The 21,580-nt window shown below is 41.4% G+C and overlaps 1 protein-coding gene across 1 annotated transcript in view; it reads left to right on the top strand.

Moving 5' to 3' along the window:
- Positions 1 to 21,580, top strand: part of LOC140209408 (uncharacterized) — a 269,809-nt gene that overhangs the window by 116,681 nt on the left and 131,548 nt on the right. Inside the window, 1 exon segment of the mRNA XM_072277654.1 lies at positions 20,351 to 20,676. Within this exon segment, the coding sequence (XP_072133755.1) occupies positions 20,351 to 20,676 (326 nt within the window).

Below are 21,580 nucleotides of genomic sequence, written 5' to 3' on the forward strand. Positions count from 1 at the left end.
GGCAGGTCTGGATATTTGGAGGGTATGGCCCAGATCCGGGTCAGGATTCGTTCAGCAGTCTTATCACAGTTGGAAAGAAGCTGTTCCCAAATCTGGCCGTACGAGTCTTCAAGCTCCTGAACCTTCTCCCAGACGGAAGAGGGATGAAAAGTCTGTTGGCTGGGTGGGTCGTGTCCTTGATTATCCTGGCAGCACTGATCCGACAGCGTGCGGTGTAAAGTGAGTCCAAGGACGGAAGATTGGTTTGTGTGATGGGCTGCGCCGTGTTCAGGATCTTCTGCAGCTTCTTTCAGTCTTGGACAGGACAACTTCCATACCAGGTTGTGATGCACCCTAGAAGAATGCTTTCTATCGGTGCATCTATAAAAATAAGTGAGGGTTTTAGGGGACAGGCCAAATTTCTTTAGTTTTCTCAGGAAGTAAAGGCGCTGGTGGGCCTTCTTGGCAGTGAACTCTGCTTGGTTGGACCAAGTCAGACCATTTGAAAGTCAGGTCATTTGTGATATTGACCCTGAGGAACTTAAAGCTTTTGAGCTGTTCCACTTGCGCACCACCGATATAAATTGGGTCGTGCGGTCCGCTACTCCTTCTGAAGTCAACAACCAATTCCTTCATCTTGCTGATGTTGAGGGATAAGTTATTGTCTTCACACCATGCCACCAGGTTCTTAATTTCCTCTCTGTACTCAAACTCATGATTACCTGAGATACGGCCTACAATTATTGTGTCATCAGCAAACTTACATATTGAGTTTGATGGAAACTTGGCTACACAATCATGGGTGTACAGTGAGTACAGCAGGGGGCTGAGTACACAGCCTTGTGGGGCACCGGTGCTCAGAGTGATTGTAGAGGAGAGCTTGTCCCCTATTTTTACAGCCTGGGTCCTGTCTGTGAGGAAGTTGAAGATCCAGCTGCAGATCTGAGTGCTAAGGCCTAGGTTCTGGAGCTTAGGAATCAGTTTGTCGATGGTTTGGGTCAAGACTCTGCATTGAATCTGAAGGGGGAGGGAAGATAGTACAAATAGGAAAGGGGACACTGTGAAACAGGATAACTTACCTGGAATGTACCCCAGAATTCGGAACAAGGTAGCTGAAGAGATTATGGAGGCATTATTATTGTTCCAGAGGCCTGGAAAATTACAAATGTCACTCCACTCTTTAAGAAGGGAGGGAGACAAAACGCAGGACATTACAGGCCAATTATCCTTACTTCAGTAGATGGTAAGATGTTAGAATCTATTATTCAGGATGATTGTTCAGAGTACAAGGAGGCAGATGATAAAATAGGCCAAAAACAGGATGGTTTCCTTCAGGAGAAATCTACCCTGCAAAATCTGTTTTTTTTTTAAGGAAATAACAGGCTGGATAGACAAAGGAGACTTTGTCTGTCAGTGGATGTTGTTTACTTGGATTTTCAGAAGGCCATTGACAAAGTGCTACACCAGTCAAAATCAAAGCAAATTTATTTATCAAAGTACATTTATGTCACCATATACTACTGTGAGATTCATTTTCTTTCAGATTTTTAGAAAAAAAGGCAATGTGATAGAATTTGTGAAAACCTACAGAAGTTAAACCCATAAGACAAAGGAGCAGAAGTCAGCCGTTCAGCCCATTCGAGCCCATTAAGACTGACAAGCAACCAATGTGCAAAAGAAGACAAATATTGTAGTGCAAATTTTAAAATTACATATTTTTAATAAATGATTTTTATACTGAGAGTGCAGGTTGCAGAATCCTTAAAAATGAGTCTGAGTCCATGGGTCGTGGAATCAGTTCAGAGTTGACATGAGTGAAGTTATCCACCTCAGTCAGGAGTCTGTTGTTTGAAGGGTAATAACTGTTCCTGAAACTTAGGGAGTGGATGCTGAAGGGTCTTGGTCAAAATGTGGACAGTACCCGTTTCTATAGATGCTGCCTGGCCTGCTGAGTTCTTCCAGCATTTCATGTGTGTTACTAAGATCAATCTAATCCTTTCCTTCTATAACTTTCCTATTATCCATGTGTCTATCTAAGAGTTTTTAAGTGTATCTGCCTCTACCATCACTCCTGGTAAGGCTTTTTATGCTCCCACCACTCCGTGGAAAGAACATACCTCTGACACCCTCTCAATCCTTTCCTCCAATCACCTTGAAATTATTCCCCCACACGTTGGCCATTTCTGCCCTGAGATATTCTCTGAATCTCCACTCAATCTATGCCTCTGATCATTTTGTACATCTCTATCATGTTGTCTCTCACCCTCATTTGCTCCCATTCTGAATTGTCTTCAGATCCTCAAGAATTTTGCTTTCAATTTCAGTTTCCTTTTTGGTTAGAGAGACATGGAGTTGTGGAGATGGAGAGATGGGGTAAGAGGAGTTGTTGGAAAAGTGATCACAATCAAATTCCCCTATGCAACAGTAAACTAGTCACATACAATGTATTGGTGCTATGGAATATTGGTCACCAATATTCAGTTTTAGTGGAAACAAATGGGCTACATAGACAGGAAGGAAATGTTGCATGTATATTCAGTTTTCTTAAAAAGATTGGCTTTTTATTTGTCACGTACATGAAAACATTGAAACATACAGCAAAATGCATCTTCTTGTGTCAAATCAAATTAGTAAAGACTGTACTGGGATTAAACTGGGTTAAATCGGTGGGTTACTGGGTGGTGCGGCTCTTTGGGCCTAAAGAGCCTGTTCTGTGCTGAATCTCCAAACAAATAAACACTGAGAACATGAGTTGTGGAGTCCTCGATAGTGAGCCCATAGGTTGTGTGTAGTGATCAGTTCAGTGTTGAGTGAGTGAAGTTATCCATGCTGATTCAGGTGCCTGATCTTGAAACTACAGTTGGTTAGTTACTGAAACTTGATGCATTAAAATGTGAATCCTCTAAATCAATTTATCAATGAAAATGACATCATCTTGAAAGATATACAACTAAACTAAGCTCAAAATTGTTGTGTAGATAGCAGTTTTATTCCATGTTGAAACTTGCATAAGAGTGATCTACCATGTAAAGACAGCCTTAGGCAGAATTTCTTCTCTCCCTCAACCACTGTGTGAACAAATCTGTGCTATACTACTTCATTATCTGATTACAAAGAATCTTCTAATATTTCTAATGTTGTTTTCTCATGTTGATTCTCACATTTGCAAACAACTCCCTTCGTGTAGTAGCTCTGAGGCTAACTGTACATCCACGGGTTACAGTTACACGTCAACTCTGAGAAAAGTAGCAACTTCTGTTTGCAGATTCACACCCCGTTGACCATTGCAAACTGCATCAAGCTGCAATCACTCATTTTGTTCAACACCCAACTTTTAATTCTATTGTTCATCTGTCTTTAAGACCTTTTAATATTGACTGGAAATATATCCAATTTCAATTAATTTTACTTTTATGTTAATCAAATTGTTGCATCATTCTCAGAAAAGAAGCTTAAATTTATTATTAAAGTACATACTGTATATGTCACCATGTTACTATCCTGACATTCATTTACTTTTGGGCATTCAATGTAAATACAAGGAAACACAATAGAATCAATAAAAACTACCCATGAACAAAGACAGACAAACAACCAGTGTTTAAAAGACAAAAAAATGTGGAAATATCAATAATAATAATAATAATAATAGGTAAGTAAGCACTAAAAATTATTTGAGAACATGAGTTGTAGAGTCCTTGAAATTGAGTCCATAGGTTGTGGAATCAGGTCAGTAGTTGGTGGAATTCTCCACTCTGGTTCAGGAGCTTAGTGATTAAGGGGTAAAATCTGTTTCTGAACCTGGTGATGTAGGAATTAAGGCTCCTGTACTTGCTTCCAGCCGGCAATAGCAAGAAGAGCACAAGGCCTGGATGATGGATGCTGGTTTTGTGCAACAATGTATTCATCAGTGAGGAGAGGTTTACCTGTGATGGACTGGGCTAGATTCACGACCTTTTGTAAATTTTTCCTTTCAAGGGCATTGGTGTTTTTATACCATGCCGTGAAGCAGCCAGTCAGGATACTCTCCACTGAGCATCTGTTGTACTTTTTTAAAATTCTAGATGACATTTTGATCTTTACAAACTTCCGAATAAATAACGTGCTGCTGTGCTTTCTTTGTGCTGGACACAGGGTAGATTTTCTAAAATGATAATGCCAAGGAATTTAAAGTTACTGACTCCTTCCATCTCTGATACCCTGATGAGGACTGGCTCAAGGACCTTTGGATACCTTTTCCTGCAGACAATAATCAGCTCTTTGGTTTTGCTGATGTTGAGTGAGAGATAGTTGTTGTGACACCATTCAGCCAGATTTTTAATTTTCCTCCTACATGCTGATTGAACATACACAAATGCTGGAGGAACTCAGCAGATCAGGCAGCATCTATGGAAAGGAATAAACGGCAATATTTCGGGCTGAGACTCTTCATTGAACCCATTTTCAGGTCAGGGACCCCTCCTCAGATCTGTATTAGAAGTGGAACACTGTCAGTTTAGAAAGAAGATCTGATCAGAGGAATGATGTGTAAGATAAAAGATGATACAGTTCAGTCCCTGGTTATGAACTCCTGATTCCCAACACATTGATGTAGTCATAAAGAAGGCAAGACAGTGGCTATACTTTATTAGGAGTTTGAAGCAATTTGGCATGTCAACAAATGCACTCATAAACTTCTATAGTTGTACTGTAGAGAGCATTCTGACAGGCTGCATCACTGTCTGGTATGGGGGGGCTACTGCACAGGACCGAAAGAAGCTGTAGAAGGTTGTAAATCTGGTCAGCTCCATCTTGGGCACTAGCCTACAAAGTACTCAGGACACCTTTAGGGAGCGGTGTCTCAGAAAGACAGTGTCCATTATTAAAGACCTCCAGCACCCAAGGCATCATAGGTGGCCCTAGCTATGTTTCAGCCGTTTCAACTGAAACGGGCCCCACCCTCCCAGGGGCCCCCGACTGACATGCAAAAATTTAATGCACAGCTCCCAGACCCCACAATATTCTTCTGCTATTGCCAGCCGAACCACCAGTGGGCACTCACTGACTGACATCTGAGAAAATACATTAAAATATTTACTTCACTTCTAAACATTGCTCCTTGCAAAGAAGCAACACACATCAAAGTTGCTGGTGAACGCAGCAGGCCAGGCAGCATCTGTAGGAAGAGGCGCAGTCGACGTTTCAGGCCGAAGGGTCTCGGCCTGAAACGTCGACTGCATCTCTTTCTACAGATGCTGCCTGGCCTACTGCGTTCACCAGCAACTTTGATGCGTGTTGCTTGAATTTCCAGCATCTGCAGAATTCCTGTTGTTCCTAGCAAAGAAGGCTACTTTTCAATGAGAGGAAAATGAAACACTCCTATCCTAGTGGTGCTGAAAAACCGAAAATATTAGACAACAAAACAAAACGTCTAAATAGTCTCCCAAAAGTTACATCTTTCTTTGGTCCAGCATCTGTAAAAGGCCCACCGACTGCAGTTGCTGCTGCACCATCGTCACAGCATGGGGCTGCAGTGCCAAGTGACAGTGCGAGCGGTACAGGAGATGTTGAAAATCAGAGCAATGAAAATGAGAAGAACAATTTTACTCAAACAGATGGTGATAATGATGATCAAACTTTGTTTGATGAACAAGCAGCACAGCATGATGACAGTCCTACAACTGAGACAGGTGAGGGAGATGCCGCCACCAGCACATCAGACAGAGGGAAAGCCCTACTAACATTCACAGAGACCGATCTGGCACGTTGGCCAACACATATTACCAGTGACCAACAGATCGACATTATTAGGAGAGGTCCCGTTCAGTTAGAGGACATTAACTTTCCACAGAGCCAATCACGCCGTCGTTTTACCAAAGACAGATATCTTATGAAGATGAAAGTTGGAGAAACCATTCGTAGGTCATGGTTAGTGTACTCAGAATCATTTGATTCAATCTTCTGTTCCTGCTGTACCCTATTTGGCAAGCAAAATCACAGTCTCACTTGCGGAGGTTTCAGAGTGTGGGAGCGACTCACTCTCACACTCCAAGGATCATGAGAAGTCAAATGCGCACCGTGCCAACATGGATAGCTGGCACGAGCTGGAAACGCGCTTAAGAACGCACAGTGCCATTAACAACATGTACCAAGAAATGCAAATGCTGGGAAAAAAAACACTGGAATGATGTTATGAAGAAGTTCATTGCCATAGTCTGTCACCTTGCAGAATGAAACCTTGCTTTCTGTGGCCACAATTCCACCCTACATGAACCAAATAATGGGAACTTTCTAGGTCTGGTGGAGCTGCTTGCCGAGTTCGATCCAGTGATGAGCGAACATGTCAGACGAGCAGAGAAAAATGAGATTGCTGACCACTACATGGGAAAAACCATACAAAATGAGTTAATCACACTTATTGGAGACAAGATACTGGAAGCGATAACAGAGAGAGTAAAATAATCACGTTACGACTCGGTGATAATGGACTGCACCACTGACGCTGCGCACATAGAGCAGCTCTCGGTGACACGGCGCATTGTCACGTGCCAAGTCAATGTCGGAGCTATTGTTAGTGAGCATTTTGTCGGTTTCCTACCAGGGCTTGACACAACAGGTGCAGGCCTAACCGACATTTTCTTAACGCATATGGAGAAGTTAGGGTTAGATATCTCAAAATGCAGGGGACAGGCATATGATAATGGGAGCAATATATGGGGGAAAAATAGTGGCGTGCAGAAGAAGGTGCTAGATATTAACCAAAAAGCACTGTTCATGCCATGCGCTAGCCACAGCCTAAACCTAGTCATTGTCGATGCTGCAAAATCAACAGTGGAGTCTGTGAGCTTCTTTGGGGTGCTGCAACGTCTATACACACTATTCAGCTCATCGTCACAGAGATGAGAGCTTTTCAAGGAGAACATGCCATAGATGACCCTCAAGGCCATATCCAACACGCGATGGGAATGCCGCGTGGGAAGTGTGAAAGTCCTGCGCTACCAGCTTCTCGATGTTGGCAATGCGCTCCTGTCACTGATTGAACAGGCCACACAGAAAGGTGACAGTGAAACCATATCTGCAGCCAGAGGCCTAGAACAGGAGATCATGTCTTGGAAATTCCTGCTGACTGTTATCATCTGGTACAACGTTTTACATGAGGTGAATCGTGTCAGCAAGCTGCTTCAGAGCCCACAAGTGGGAATCGATGTGCTATGGCGCGAGGTGGAATATGTTCTGAAATTTCTCAAGGAATGCAGAGAGGACGGCCTTTCATCTGCCCAAACAGATGCCAGAGACATAGCTGAAGCGATAGGGATGCCAATGGTCTTTCCTACTGCACGAATCAGAACACCAAAACACCAGTTCCAGTGCGAGTCCCAAAGTGCAGATCCTTCCCTGACAGTGGCACCCGAGGAACGGTACAAGAGAGAAGTTTTCCTTCCACCTGTGGACTCTGCCATCACAGGCATTAGTGAGCGCTTCAAGCTGATGGAGTCATTTTACAGTCTGTTTGGCTTCATTTATGGAAGAGAGGAAATGAAAAAAGCCACCCAAAGTCGCACACTGAAAGACAGCTGTGTAAACATGGAGAGGACTCTTGGTGATGTGGATGCTGAGGACCTTTTGCGTGAGGTGCTGGCTGCTATCAGTGTCGTGCCTGCAAAAGAAACTACTGGCCTGCAGATTCTGAGCTACATTTACAGCAACAATCTGGTTGAACTGTATCCTAACCTCACCATTGCTCTAAGACTCATGCTGACAGTGCCTGTGACTGTAGCCAGTGGAGAGCGAAGTTTTTCGAGGCTAAAGCTCATCAAAATGCATCTGAGGACAACCAAGCTCCAGAAGCGTCTGTCAGCTCTTGCTCAGATATCAATTGAGCATGAAATAACAAGATCGCTGGACAAAGATGATCTCATTAAAGCATTCTCAGCACTCGAGCACAAGAGGGTAGTGAATTTCTAGTGGTAAGTCTTTTAACACATTTTTAGCATAAATAAAGTTTATAATTAAAATAAAAAATAAACCACGTATTTCACTCAAAATGTGTATAGGCGACTAGGGGGCGTTTCCACAAATCGTAATTTCTCTCTCCCATTTACGTCCCCTCGCTCTCGCACTCTCCTCCTGTTCGCTCTGCAGGCTTTACGTGAGCTGTCTATGGTGCTGAAAGAGCGCGAGTTGCAGTTTGTTGTAAATTTCCAGTAGTTAACTTTCAGACACTGTTCAGTGAATAAATAAAGTGTGAATTTTCATTAAATATGACATTGCTTTTGTTTTTAATTTGATTAGATGGAAATTGTTTAAGTTTTTCTTATGTTTTCTGATACCTAACACGTAGTGCCATTCAATGCAGACTATTTGCTGAAAAGGGCGAGGCTCCTCACTCCAAAGCAAAAAATGTCATTGTTTCAGTTTTTAATTAAGAGAATTGTTTGGATTATGATGAGCTGTCAGTTCATTATGCTGAAAGTGCATATAGTGCATCAATGTTTAAGTCCGAAATTATACCATTATTGATGAAAACCAACTTGAATATTCGCTTTTATTCTTTCTTTTTTTTGGGAAGCGGGGGTAGGGCCCCACATTAAGTCTTGAAACGGGCCCCCAGATGCTTAAGGCTGCCTATGCAAGGCATGCCCTTTTCTCACTTTTGCCATCAGGTAGGAGGTACAGAAGCCTGAAGGCACACACACACCGATTCAGGAACAGCTCCTTCCCCTCTGCCATCCAATTCCTGAATGGACTTTGAAGCTTTGGACACTACCTCACTTTTTTTAATATACAGTATTTCTGTTGTTGCACATTTTTAAATAATCTATTCAATATACCTAATTGATTTACTTGTTTATTTATTATTATATTCTATTTTACTTATTTTTTTCTCTCTCTCTGCTAGATTATGTATTGCATTGAGCTGCTTCTGCTAAGTTAACAAATTTCACATCACATGCCGGTGATAATAACCCTGATTCTGATTCCTCTCAACTTTTCAGAATTTCAGAATTACAGTAGCATGAAATTTTCCAGTCACTGCACAAAGGTCTTAAAGGAGAACAGGCAATGGAAATAAAAGTTGGATGCTGGATAAAATGAGTGAGCTGCAGAATACATTGAGTGAGCTTGCATTGGTCGTCAGGGTGTGAATCTGCAAATAGAAGGTGTAACTTTTCTCAGTACCGATTTGTGACCGTAACCCATGAATGTACAATAAAGGGTCTCGAAAATGAGAGGTGAACTATAGTTTTGCAATTATAATCAGGGTAGTATATTGTTACATATATGCATTTTGATATTAAATATAATTTGAATTTTGAAGTTTGAACTGACAAGGATGAATATCACATTATACCCTGTGAGGATTGAAGTAGTAACACCAGAGACTGTTTTCAGCTCTTGACCCCTTCAGCTCAGGGTTATCTGATGGCTGTTGATTAGCTGCAGATAACTCCAGAACTAGTGGTCCCACTTGTGAATCTGGACCTGTTAAACCTGAGCTCATTAATGGTCTGAGGGAAGGAGTTTGCTTTGTGTTTTTTACTGCTGCAAAACAAAATATTTCACATCAGATTACAGTGAAAATAAGACTGATTCTGATGCTGAAAGAGAACTTTACTTGTCCCAGGACATCCCAAAGCCATTCTCAAAGGATATGGTAGAACTTCTGTGCTCTTTACTTGTTCAAAACAGGGTTCAGGGAAGTGCCAATGGATGCCTCATGTAAATAGACTGACCATCCTCTCCTGCATTACCTGTTACTTCAGACCATAAGACAATGAGCCATCGGGGCATAAGAAGGCCATTCAGCCCATTGAGTCTGTTGCACCATTCCATAATGGCTCATTTATCATCCCCGTCAACAACATTCTCTCCATAACTTTTGACACCCTTACTAAGCTAAAACCTATCAACCTCTGCTTTAAATATACGCAATGACCTCTACCACTATCTGTGACTATTAATTCCATAGAATCATTGCTCTCTGGTCAGGGACTCTCCCACCAGAGGAAACAACCTCTCCACGAACGCTCTGTCCAGTTTCTAGGACCTTCACTATTCAATAGGTTTCAAAGAGAATACCTACCCCTCATTCTTCTAAACTCCAGTGAGTACAGACCCAGTGCCATTAAACACTCCTCATACATTAACACTTTCATTCCTGGGATCATTCTCGTACCCCTCCTCGGACCCCCTCCAATTACAGCATATCTTTTTGAAGATAAGCTGCCTAAAGCTGTTCAACAATTTCCACCTGCAGTCTGACCAATACCTTACAAAGCTGCTGTTTTTGTATGTCATCTCAACAACAGAATGGAAAACGTTTTAGAATCCCACCGTTTTATTTACACGTGTGCACGTCTGGGATTAGGTTCAAACACAATAGGCCTTTTCACTTTCCTTCACAAAGTTTTTATTGGTGTTCAGTGATCTAGTGGCTGAAACAAAAATGCTTTGCTGAAGATGTTTTGTATCTCTGCACTCGCTCTCATCAGCATATTGACCCACGGCTGTTGAGATGTTTTCCAAGGAGTGATGGGGCTATTCAGGAAGAGACCAGAACTATCTGTCAATTTTCTATCCTGACATAAATTATGAACTTTTGAAGAGAAGGAAGAAATTTAATCCAGTGAAAAAAATCCTATGGGATCACGGTTATCATTTTATATTGCGTTACCCCGCAACCTTGAAGATTTTTTTGACTGGTGGAGAAAAAAGATTTTTTGATGATTACCGGAAAGCGGAGCAGTTTGTGCAAGACTCTCTGAATATTCACCAGGTACAAGAACAAAACCAGGGGAGCGAGATGGATTGAAGAAGAAGACTGGGTCAAAGAATGGACTTGTTGGATTTTTGAAGGCAGATGAATATATAAATATATTACTAATTATATGAGGGAGGGGAAGTAAGGTTAAAATTTGAGGAATACTGTTTGGGAATAGTAACATTAATTTTTTTTATATATATATAATTTTTTTTGTTGCGGGGGAGCTGGGCGAAGCACTGATCAATTGCTACGCTAATCATATGTGCAAGCATGGCTTTAGCCACGACCCGTAAAATGGAGGGGGGTAGGGTTGTGTATCCTTTCATTCACAACATTAGTGGGGGGGTATTTTGTTTTTTCTTTTTTTATATCCCATCTATCTCTTTTTTTTTCTTTTTGCCTGGATGATTGGGGGGGGGAACGCATAGCAACATGGTAAAGTTCAAAGAGATTCCCCAAGGAACTATGAGAGTTGAGAAGTTAAGTAATGTTTTAGATTGGAGTAAATTTGTTAAAAATAATGACTAATTTATTGAATTTTTTGAGTTTTAATGTTAATGGGCTTAATGGACTAGTGAAAAGAAAAAGAATCTTAACACATATTAAGAAAATGAAGATAGATTCAGCCTTTTTACAGGAAACGCATTTAACAGAAACAGAATATCAGAAATTAAAGAGAGATTGGGTGGGTAGTGTTGTTGTAGTGGGGAGTAGCAATTTTTAAGTCAAAACAAGAATGGGAAACAGATCTGAATATTAATATTGATGAAACAAATTGGTCAAGACTGTGCCTTGACAGTATGACAAACACAATAAATGTTCGACTTAGATTCGTATAATATAACTTTTAGCACCAATTATATATTACACCACAAAAAATAAATTACTTATAATTTAAGAGATAAATATGTAACATTTTTGAATATTTGGCACCCTTATTTATAAAAGATAGGATGGCATATTTAAGTGTTCCGATAAAGATCTTGGTCACTTGGGGAAAGTAACGAATAAGTATACCAATTTTATTTTGAACTCCATGGAGCATGTGGAAACCTCCCAATACCCAGGCAGCTCTCTTTTTTTTTTCTTTTTTTCTTTTTAGGTAGGACTTTATATGGGGGGAGAGGGTTAAGGGGAGGGGAAGGGTAGATACTATCTTTTCATGTATTTTTGAAAACTCAATAAAAATTATATTAAAAAAAAACAACAGAATGGAAAACGCTTTAGAATCCCACCGTTCTATTTATACGTGCACATTTGGGATTAGGTTCAAACACAATAGGCCTTTTCACTTTTCTTCACAAAGTTTTTATTGCTGTTCAGTGATCTAGTGGCTGAAACAAAAATGCTTTGCTGAAGAAGTTTTGTATCTCTGCACTCGCTCTCATCAGCATATTGACCCACAGCTGTTGAGATGTTTTCCAAGAAGTGATGGGGCTATTCAGGAAGAGACCAGAACTATCTGTCAATATTTAGCAAAATATTGACACTTCTCTAAATTCTGTAAGACAAGTAAAGAAAAGAGAAGTTCTAATCACATCTTTCATTGAGAGTGAACAGCAGTGACTGATGCAATAGAGTCAGCACTCATACTACACAATGTACAGAATTTAAGCAGATATAAATTCACGGCTAATATACTGCACTGTTTTCCCCTAAAACAAATGTAACAAACCCAAAGTAACAAAAGCTGTCTGTGTATACTGAATTATTTTATCATTTATCTATTTCTACACAATGTGAAATTAAATGTTTACAAACAATTGCAAAGTTAGAAACAAAAATTAGCCACATTCTTGGATCACCTCAACCCTCGCGCTACAATGAAATGAAAAACAACACACACAAACCACTGGAGGAACTCAGCAGGTCAGGCAGAATCTTTGGAAATGAATAGAGAGTCAAACTTTTGGGCCATTTCTTCTTCTTCTTCTTCTTCTGCCTTTCAACTCACTAGTGAGCATAGGCCATCAACAACCTCTTTCCAGATCAACCTGTCTTGTGCATATCTCTCCAGCTGTAACCATGTCATTCCCACTCTCCTGGCATCGGTTAACACTTCCCTCCGCCATTTGGACTTGGGCCTACCTCGATTTCGCTTGCCCTGAGGATTCCACTTGTAGGGTTTTCCCAGCTTCATACAAGGTCCTCACATTCCAGATGCCAATTGTGGAGGTCATCTTGGTTGACAGTAGATTTTTCGGTGAAGGAGCTTCCTTTCGGCTTTCACTTCTCCACGTCATACGGCTCTCCAAAAGAGGCCCTACCTCTCCCAAGACTGGCTGGCTTGGTTTTGATGCTGCTGATGTTTCTGTAGCAATAATTATTTTTACAGGATTGGGCTGATAACCCTCTGCCCAGCCCTCTTTAGTCACCTTTTAGGACATACGTGGCAGGGTACAGCGGTTCTATTCTTTTAAAGGACTCGGAAACCACACGGGTCTTTGGACCAAGTGCTTTCTTTTAACTCTTCTGACCCACCTGGATCTGCATACAGCTCCAATAGTAATTGTCGAATTTTCCTGATTATGACTGCAATAGCTAATTTCACGGCATACAGTGTGCTGGCGACATTAAACCTGATTTTGTTTCTGATTCTGTATTACTTCTCCAACATGTGTAACACGTGAGAATTGTTATCCTTTGTACTGAAGCTCTCCTCAGACTTCATCTGCCCCAGTGAATCACACAGCATGAATCTGGATGGATCACACTTTGACCAGCATTGAAAGATCTAACCGGGTGAACAGGGAAACTAGGAAGTTAGCAACTGAGAATCTGAGCAAAGGTATGCAGGGTCAAATGTCACGGCAACCACGTGGGTGAGATAGGTAAGACAGGAATGTCTTCTCCTTGGACAAGTGTGATTTGTCTATTCACTGTGCCCTCTGATTCTGTAAGGAATAGAAGCTACAGGGATTGTCTGCATGCACAAGCCATTTCATGTCAAAATGGGGTTGTTTTTTCATAAAACAAAAGAAAGGTTATATAATATAGTAAGTATTAGTGGGAATAACAGAAGTTTGGCAATGTCAGGGGACAGAAGTGAGCATGGTTGCTACTACTAAGGAGAAGGTGCTTGAGAATTTGAGAGGTCTGAATGTAGATAAGTCACTTGGACCAGACAGACTGCACACCAAGTTCTGAAAGGGGTAACTAAAGAAATTGTGGAGGCATTAGTGGTGACCTTTCAAGAATAACTAGACTCTGGAATGTTCCAGAGGACTGGAAAATTGGAAATGTCACTCCTCCCTTTGAGAAAGGAGGGAGGCAATAAAAGGAAATTGTAAACCGGTTAGTATGACCTCAGTGGTTGGAAATATGTTGGAGTCCATTATGAAGAACAAGAATTTGGGATACTTTGATGTATACGATAAAATATAGTTTCCTCATGGGGAAATCTTGCATGAACAATCAGCCTCAGAATGCAAGGTCATCCCTTTATTTTATTTACCAAAAGAGTTCACGGTAGGACTTCCCGGCCCAGCAACCCTCAACAAACCTGATTAACCATATTCTAATCACAGGACAATCTACAAAGATCAATTAACGTACCCAGTTTGTCTTTGGACTGTGGAATGGAATGGGACCACCAGTCTACTATGCAAGACTCCTGTATACTGGGAGAAATGAACCTTGAAATGCCCCACTGACAACGTGGAATATCACATAATAAGCTTCACCTGCTCTCTGAGGATGTGAAGCAGTAACACCAGAGACTGTTTGGAGCTCTTGACCCCTTCAGGTCAGGGTTATCTGATGGGATTTGATTAGCTGCAGATAATTCCAGATGCAGTGGTGCCACTTGTGAATCTAGGCCTGTTAAACCTGAGCTCATTAATGGTCTGAGGGCAAGAACTTGCTTCGATTTTTTTGCTGCAAGACAACAAATTTCACATCAGAAGACAGTGAAATTAAATCTGGTTGTGATTCTGATAGAGAACCTTCCCTGTCCCAAAGCAATTCTCAAAGGATATGGTTAGAACTTCAGTGCTTTTTACTTGTCTGACAAAACAGAATAAATGAACGCCTCATGTAAACGAACTTTTCCATCCTCTTCCTTCATTGCCTAAGTAATTCAAACCATAAAGCAATGAATCATAGGGCAGAATTAGGTCACTCAGCCCATTGAGTCTGTTTCATCATTCTACAATGGCTCATTAACTTTTCCCCTCAACCCCATTCTCCCCATAACCTTTGACACCTTTACTAATCAAAAAAACAATCAACCTCTGCTTTAAATATACCCTATAACTCGGCCTCCACAGCCATCTGTGACAATGAATTCCATGGAATTAGCACCATCTGGTCAGGGACTTGCCCATGATAGGAAACATTCTCTCCACGTATACCCCATCTAGGTTCTAGGCCCTTCACTATTCAAGAGGAATTCAATGAGAATCGCTACCCCGCCCCCACCAACGTTCTTCTAAACTCCAGTGAGTATAGGCCCAGAGCCATCAAACATTCTTCACGCATTAACCGTTTCATTTCTGAGATCATTCTCAAGAAACTCCTCTGGACCCTCTCCAAATACAGCACATCCTTTCATAGATAAGGGGCTCAAAACTGTTCGCCATATTCCAAGTGCAGTCTGACCAATATCCCATCTTATAGAGCTGCAGTTCTTGGATAACTTCCCAACAACTGAATGGAAAGCACTTTACAATCTCACTGTTGTATTTACGGTTATGCACAGGATTGGGATTAGGTTTAAACACAATGGTTAAATGGCCTTTTCACCTTTCTTCACCAAATTGTTACTGTTGTCACTGCTCTAGTTGCTGAAACAAAAATGCTTTGCTGAAGGTGCTTTGTATCTCTGCTCTAGCTCAAGTGGAAGGAGGCCGCCACGCCCACTCATGTTCAATAGCTATCTGACGTTATGTTGTGCCTCGATCTAGGGAAGATTCGTTGTTCCCGATTTCTGATTCTAAACATGATTTTCTAATGTTATGCGGACCCTTTCTGAATTATTTTCACAATTTTTGAACTGTTATTAAAGTATGGATCTGAGTCATTATTATTATAATATCATATGGTAAGGTAAGCTTCTTTTTTCTTCTTTACTTTACCAACCAGCTCATTTCGGTAGTGGGGGTAGATTTTTTTAATAAAATACAATTATTTTATTCTATTTCATTTCATAATTCAATCCTTTTTTATACATGATTCATTTGGAATATAGGATATTGTGATCATATTACTGTGATTTAAATGTAATGTAATCCGTATTATTTCCTTGTATCCTTATGAATTTTGTATTTGTATTCATGTAATTTATATATCAATAAAGATTTTGAAAAAGAAAGTATCTCTGCACTTGTTCTCATCAGCTTATTGAACCATAGTTGTTGAGAAGTTTTCAAGAAGTGATAGAGCGTAGAACATAGAATAGTACAGCATATTACAGGCCCTTCGGCCCATAATGTTGTGCTGACCCTCAAACCCTGCCTCCCATATACCCCCCACCTTAAATTCCTCCATAGACCTTCTAGTAGTCTCTTAAATTTTACTAGTGTATCTGCCTCCACCACTGACTCAGGCAGTGCATTCCATGTACCAACCACTCCCTGAGTAAAAAACCTTCCTCTAATATCCCCCTTGAACTTCCCACCCTTTACCTTAAAGTCATGTCCTCTGGTATTGAGCAGTGATGCTCTGGGGAAGAGGCGCTGGCTATCCACTCTATCTATTCCTCTGATTATCTTGTACACCTCTATCATGTCTCCTTTCATCCTCCTTCTCTCCAAAGAGTAAAGCCCTAGCTCCCTTAATCTCTAATCATAATGCATACTCTTTAAACCAGGCAGCATCCTGGTAAATCTCCTCTGTACCCTTTCCAATGCTTCCACATCCTTCCTATAGTGAGGCAACCAGAACTGGACACAGTACTCCAAGTGTGGCCTAACCAGAGTTTTATAGAGCTGCATCATTACATCGTGACTCTTAAACTCTGTCCCTTGACTTATGAAAGCTAACGCCCCATAAGCTTTCTTAACTACCCTATCTACCTGTGAGGTAACTTTCAGGGATCTGTGGACATGGACCCCCAGATCCCTCTGCTCTTCCACACCAAGTATCCTGCCAAGTGATGGGCAATGCAGGAAGAGACCAGAACAATCTGTCAATGTGTAGCATCTGTCGTTACTTCTCTATATTCTCTCTGGAGAGACAATTAAAGAAAACAGAAGTTCTGACCACATTCTTCACTAAGGTTGAACATTACACAGATGACAGCAGTGACTGATGCAATAGAGTCAGCACTCATACTATACAACGTACAGAATTTAAGCAGATATACATTCGCAGCAAATATACTGTACTGTTTCTCCCTAAAGCAAATGTAACAAACCCAAAGTAACAAAAGCTCTCCATGTATCTTGAATTATTTTATCATTTAACTATTTATATACAATGTGAAATTAAGTTTTTATGAACAATTGCAAAGCCAGCAACAAAAATGCGGGAAAATATAAATTAGCTACGTTCTTGGATCACCTCAAACTCACACTACAATGAAATGAAGAGCAACACACACAAAATGCTGGCGGACCTCAGCAGGTCAGGCAGAATCTATGGAAATGAATAGATAGTCGAGGTTTCAGGCAGAAGCCATTCTTTTACCTCTTCTCAGCCGCCTGCTACTCCCCCCCGGGCCCCTCCTCCTTTCCTTTCTTCTATGGTCCACTCTTCTCTCCTATCAGATTCTTTCTTTACAGTCCTTGACTTTTCCCACCCACCTGGCTTCACCGATCACCTTCCAGATAGCCACCTTCCCCTCTTCCATCTTTTTATTCCAACAATTTCCCACTTCCTTCTCAGTCCTGAAAAAGAGTGTTGGCCAGAAACATCAACGACCTATTCATTACCATAGATGCCGTCTGACCTGTTGAGTTCCTCTAGCAGTTTTCCGTGTTGCTTTGGATCTTTAGTATCTGCAGAATGGTTGTGTTTACAATGAAATTAAGAGTGAACAATTAACATTGTTCAGTTAAACGGACGGGAGGAGGGGAAATGTCAACATTTCAATTGAGACCCTGCATCAATAGTGAGTGGAGGGGGAGATAGTGTGAACAGGAGAGAGGGAGGTGTGAAACTGGATGCACTAGGTGGTCGGGGACTAGGGGGTGGGGAGTTGAAGCACAACAGGCAAATGGAATGGGGAGAAAATGGGGTGGATTTTGGAGATGGGTGAGAGGTGGAAACAGATCAGGAGAAAAGGGGGATAGTGTGGAGCCAGGTGAGGGGAGAATATGTCCAGCTGGAGAAATCCCCTGGAGGCTGCTAAGAGGGAACATCAGGTCTATGGTACTGCACAGGGTAGTCAAGGTGAGGTCTGGTCAACATCTTTAAGTTGTGCCTTTGTTTAATTTCCTAAGATGCATCACTTCACACTGCCTGAGTTCAATTCCATCAGTCATTCCACTGACCACTTTCCTAGTTGAAAGTTCAAAGTAAATTTATTATCAAAGTATGTGTTCCATAAACAACCTCGAGATTCATCTTCTTGCAGATACCCACAAAACAAAGAAACAATAGAACCCACGACAAGCCACACACAACAAAGTCTGACAAACATCAACACGCAAAATAGGATGAATCGTGCAAATAATTAAAAAGATGTAAACAAGTAGTACATAGAACATGAGTCACGGAGTCCCCGAAAGTGAGTCCACAGTTTCAGAGTCAGCTCAGTGCTGAGGTGTGTGAAACTAATCCAGGAGCGCGATAGTTGCCGGGCATCAACTGTTGATGAACTCTGCAGTGTGGGCCCCAGGGCTCCTGTACCTTCCGCCTGAAGGTAGTACCAAGGAGAGAGGGAGACGGGTCAGACGCAGGCCTATGGAACAGGCTCAGGTGGGGGGATCTTGCTGACACGGAGTAATGCAGCTGAACACTGGTTCATTTCCAGGTCCCTTTGTAAACTTAGACAACTCTTTCCACTGTCCACCACACTACAGTGATACGCGTAGCTTATTACTCATACCACCTACATTTTCATTCCAAATTATTAATATTGATGACAAATGACAGTGGTTAACAAATAACAGCACCGATCCCGATGGCACACTACTGGTGGTAAAGTCAGATGTTGTCAGAAAACCAACACTCCACTACCACAGTCTGACTCCTTCCACCAAGCCTATTCAGTATCTATCCAGCTAGTTTACCATGAGATCTCACATTGCAGATCAATCTACTATACAAGATCTTGCCATAAGCCTTGCTAAACTCATGTGCTAAACGCTACTGCCCTGTTCTCATCAGTTCCTGCTGTGATGACAAACCAAGTTATCAGAAGATTGATGCTAATGAGAGAGAGATAAGGGAGACAAATGGAGAAACGTTCCAATGTTAATGAGAGAGGAGAGAGATAACGGAAAAGAAACACAATTCAGAATATTGACAGACTGATTGCTTTGAACCTGAACTGTTTGAAGTTTGATGGACAGGCGATACCCCAGCAGGGGGATAAAAAGAACAGGTTCGCTAAGGCATGACACACACCACAAGATCACGAGATAACGAGACCCTGGAAGAGCGGTGTGCCCCCACAAGTTGGTGAGAGTTTGGAGGTCCGGTTGGCGGGAACCGACCATAGACTCACAGGGTGAAAAGGTACAATCGGCGGGAACCTGGTGTGTGTGTCCGCCCTTGCTTGGGCGCTGGGTTCACTGCGGAAGAACGGTCGGATCCGGAACGGAGGGGTCACAGTCGGTGACCACAGCGGGATAGAAGACATAAAAGGGTTCGCCCGAAAGCCAACTGCGAAGAACATCAAAGGTCTGCTTGAATCAAAATTTGCATCTCTCTCTCTCTCTCTCTCTCCAACGGCACAACAGCGATTACTGCGAACTGTACTAAGCTGAACTGAACTCTGCGTCACTTGAGACTGATCATCTTACCCCTAGACTGCGATAGAGCTTGGTGGATTCCTATTACCCTAGTTCTGTGTACATGTGTGTTTTATCATTGCTAACCTGTTGCATTTATATCCTTACGATTAGAGTACTGTGTTACTTATTTCTTTAATAAAACTTTATTAGATCCTAGTAATCCAGACTCCAACGAGTGGTCCATTTCTGCTTGTTTGGCAACCCAGTTACGGGGTATGTAACACTGCGGTCATTTCTTCAAAAAAATTCAGTCAAATTCTTTTGAGAGAGGATTTCCCATGCTCAAAATTATGTTGACTATCTCAATCAGATGTTGTCTTTGCAAATTCAGGTAGATCATGTCTTGCACAATTGCCTCCAGCTGAATCATTAGTGGGCAGTGACAAGGATGACTCCAATCAAATAAAAGTCATTACTTGTGAAGAGTTGTGAGCACATGATGAGGGACGATGCTGTTGTCTTCTCAGTCTATATGGACTTCAATTGTACCAATAGACAAGGGCACACTGCCACTGGGGAACACAACTTTAAATAAAGCATCTTCTTTTATTATTATTATGTTCTTTATCTTTCGTATTTTTTTTGCTGCTGCATTGAATCGAGTAACAATGATTTCACTCTCCTTTACACTTTTGTACAGGAAATGACATTAAACAATCTCGAATCTTGAATCTCCCTGTGTTGATTTGATTTTACCTGTGTATTTTCTGAAAAATTTCTCCCTCAGTTTCAGGTGCTGTATGGGCAGAAGATGAAGTAAGAGGAGTTGTGGGAAGAGCGATCACAATCGATTGTCACTGTGCACCAATGTACCGTTCACACACAAAGTATTTGTGCCGCATGTGGGATCGCCAATGCTCATCGTTAGTGAATACAAATGGGACAAATGAGCAGTATGGAAGAATGACAATCAGAGATAACACATCCCAGGGAATATTTACTGTTACTATGGAGAATTTTGTCTCTAATGATACAGGACTTTACAGATGTGGATTTACAACATCTGGCAATCTTCCAGAGTTTGACGTGCATCTACAAGTATCTGACCTCCACATCCTTTCTATAAGGTTACAACCAGAAATGCATTTTATGTTCCCAATGAGCCCTAACCAAAGTTTCATGAAGCTACAAAATAACTTGTCAGCTTTAGTCTCCAGCATGTAGAATGAAGAAGCCAAGCGTGCTGAATGCTTTCATTACCATTATATCCACTTGTGTTGCCATCCTCATGGAACAATGGACTTATACCCCAAGAAATCTCTGTATATCAATTCTAAAGGGATCTGGCTATTAAATTCCAAGTGAAGTCAAACTGCTCCAACATATGAGAAGTGTTTGAAGGCTCTGGGCCTGTACTTGCTAGATGTCTAGCCCAGAAGGCACAGTTTCAGAATAGTAGGACATCCCTTTGAAAGAAAGATGAGGAGAAATTTGTTTGGCCAGATGCTCGTGAATCTGTGGAATTTTTTGTTAAAGGCAGCTCTGGAGGTCAAATCATTGGGTATATTTAAAACAGAGGTTGATAGGCTTTTGCTTAGTAAGGGCATCAAAGGTTGCAGAGAGAAGGCAGAAGAATAGATTAATTAAGAGGGATTATAAATAAGCCATGATGGAGCAGACTGAATGGCCTAATTCTGCTCCTGTGTCTTAGACCTTATGGTCTATGGTTTTCTGGTTCTCCAGTCTCATATGATTCCCTGTTGGCTTCATATAGATATCAATAGTAATGGGATCCCTTCCTGCTGCAGGTCATTGAAACCAATCACAATTATACTCTCTCCCTAAAGTCACCATTTATTTTGTACATATCTGACAATTTCCTGCTTTGATATTCTGTAGAGGTTTCCAGGACACCCAGAAATACTGCCATTCCAAAGTCAAACTGTTGGGTGCCACCTTAGACTGTCTCCTTGCTGCTGAGAGAGATTGTAACTCTGACTTTCACACTGACACATAC

This window comes from Mobula birostris, chromosome 14 (assembly GCF_030028105.1).
Source record: "Mobula birostris isolate sMobBir1 chromosome 14, sMobBir1.hap1, whole genome shotgun sequence".
Lineage (NCBI taxonomy): Eukaryota > Metazoa > Chordata > Chondrichthyes > Myliobatiformes > Myliobatidae > Mobula > Mobula birostris.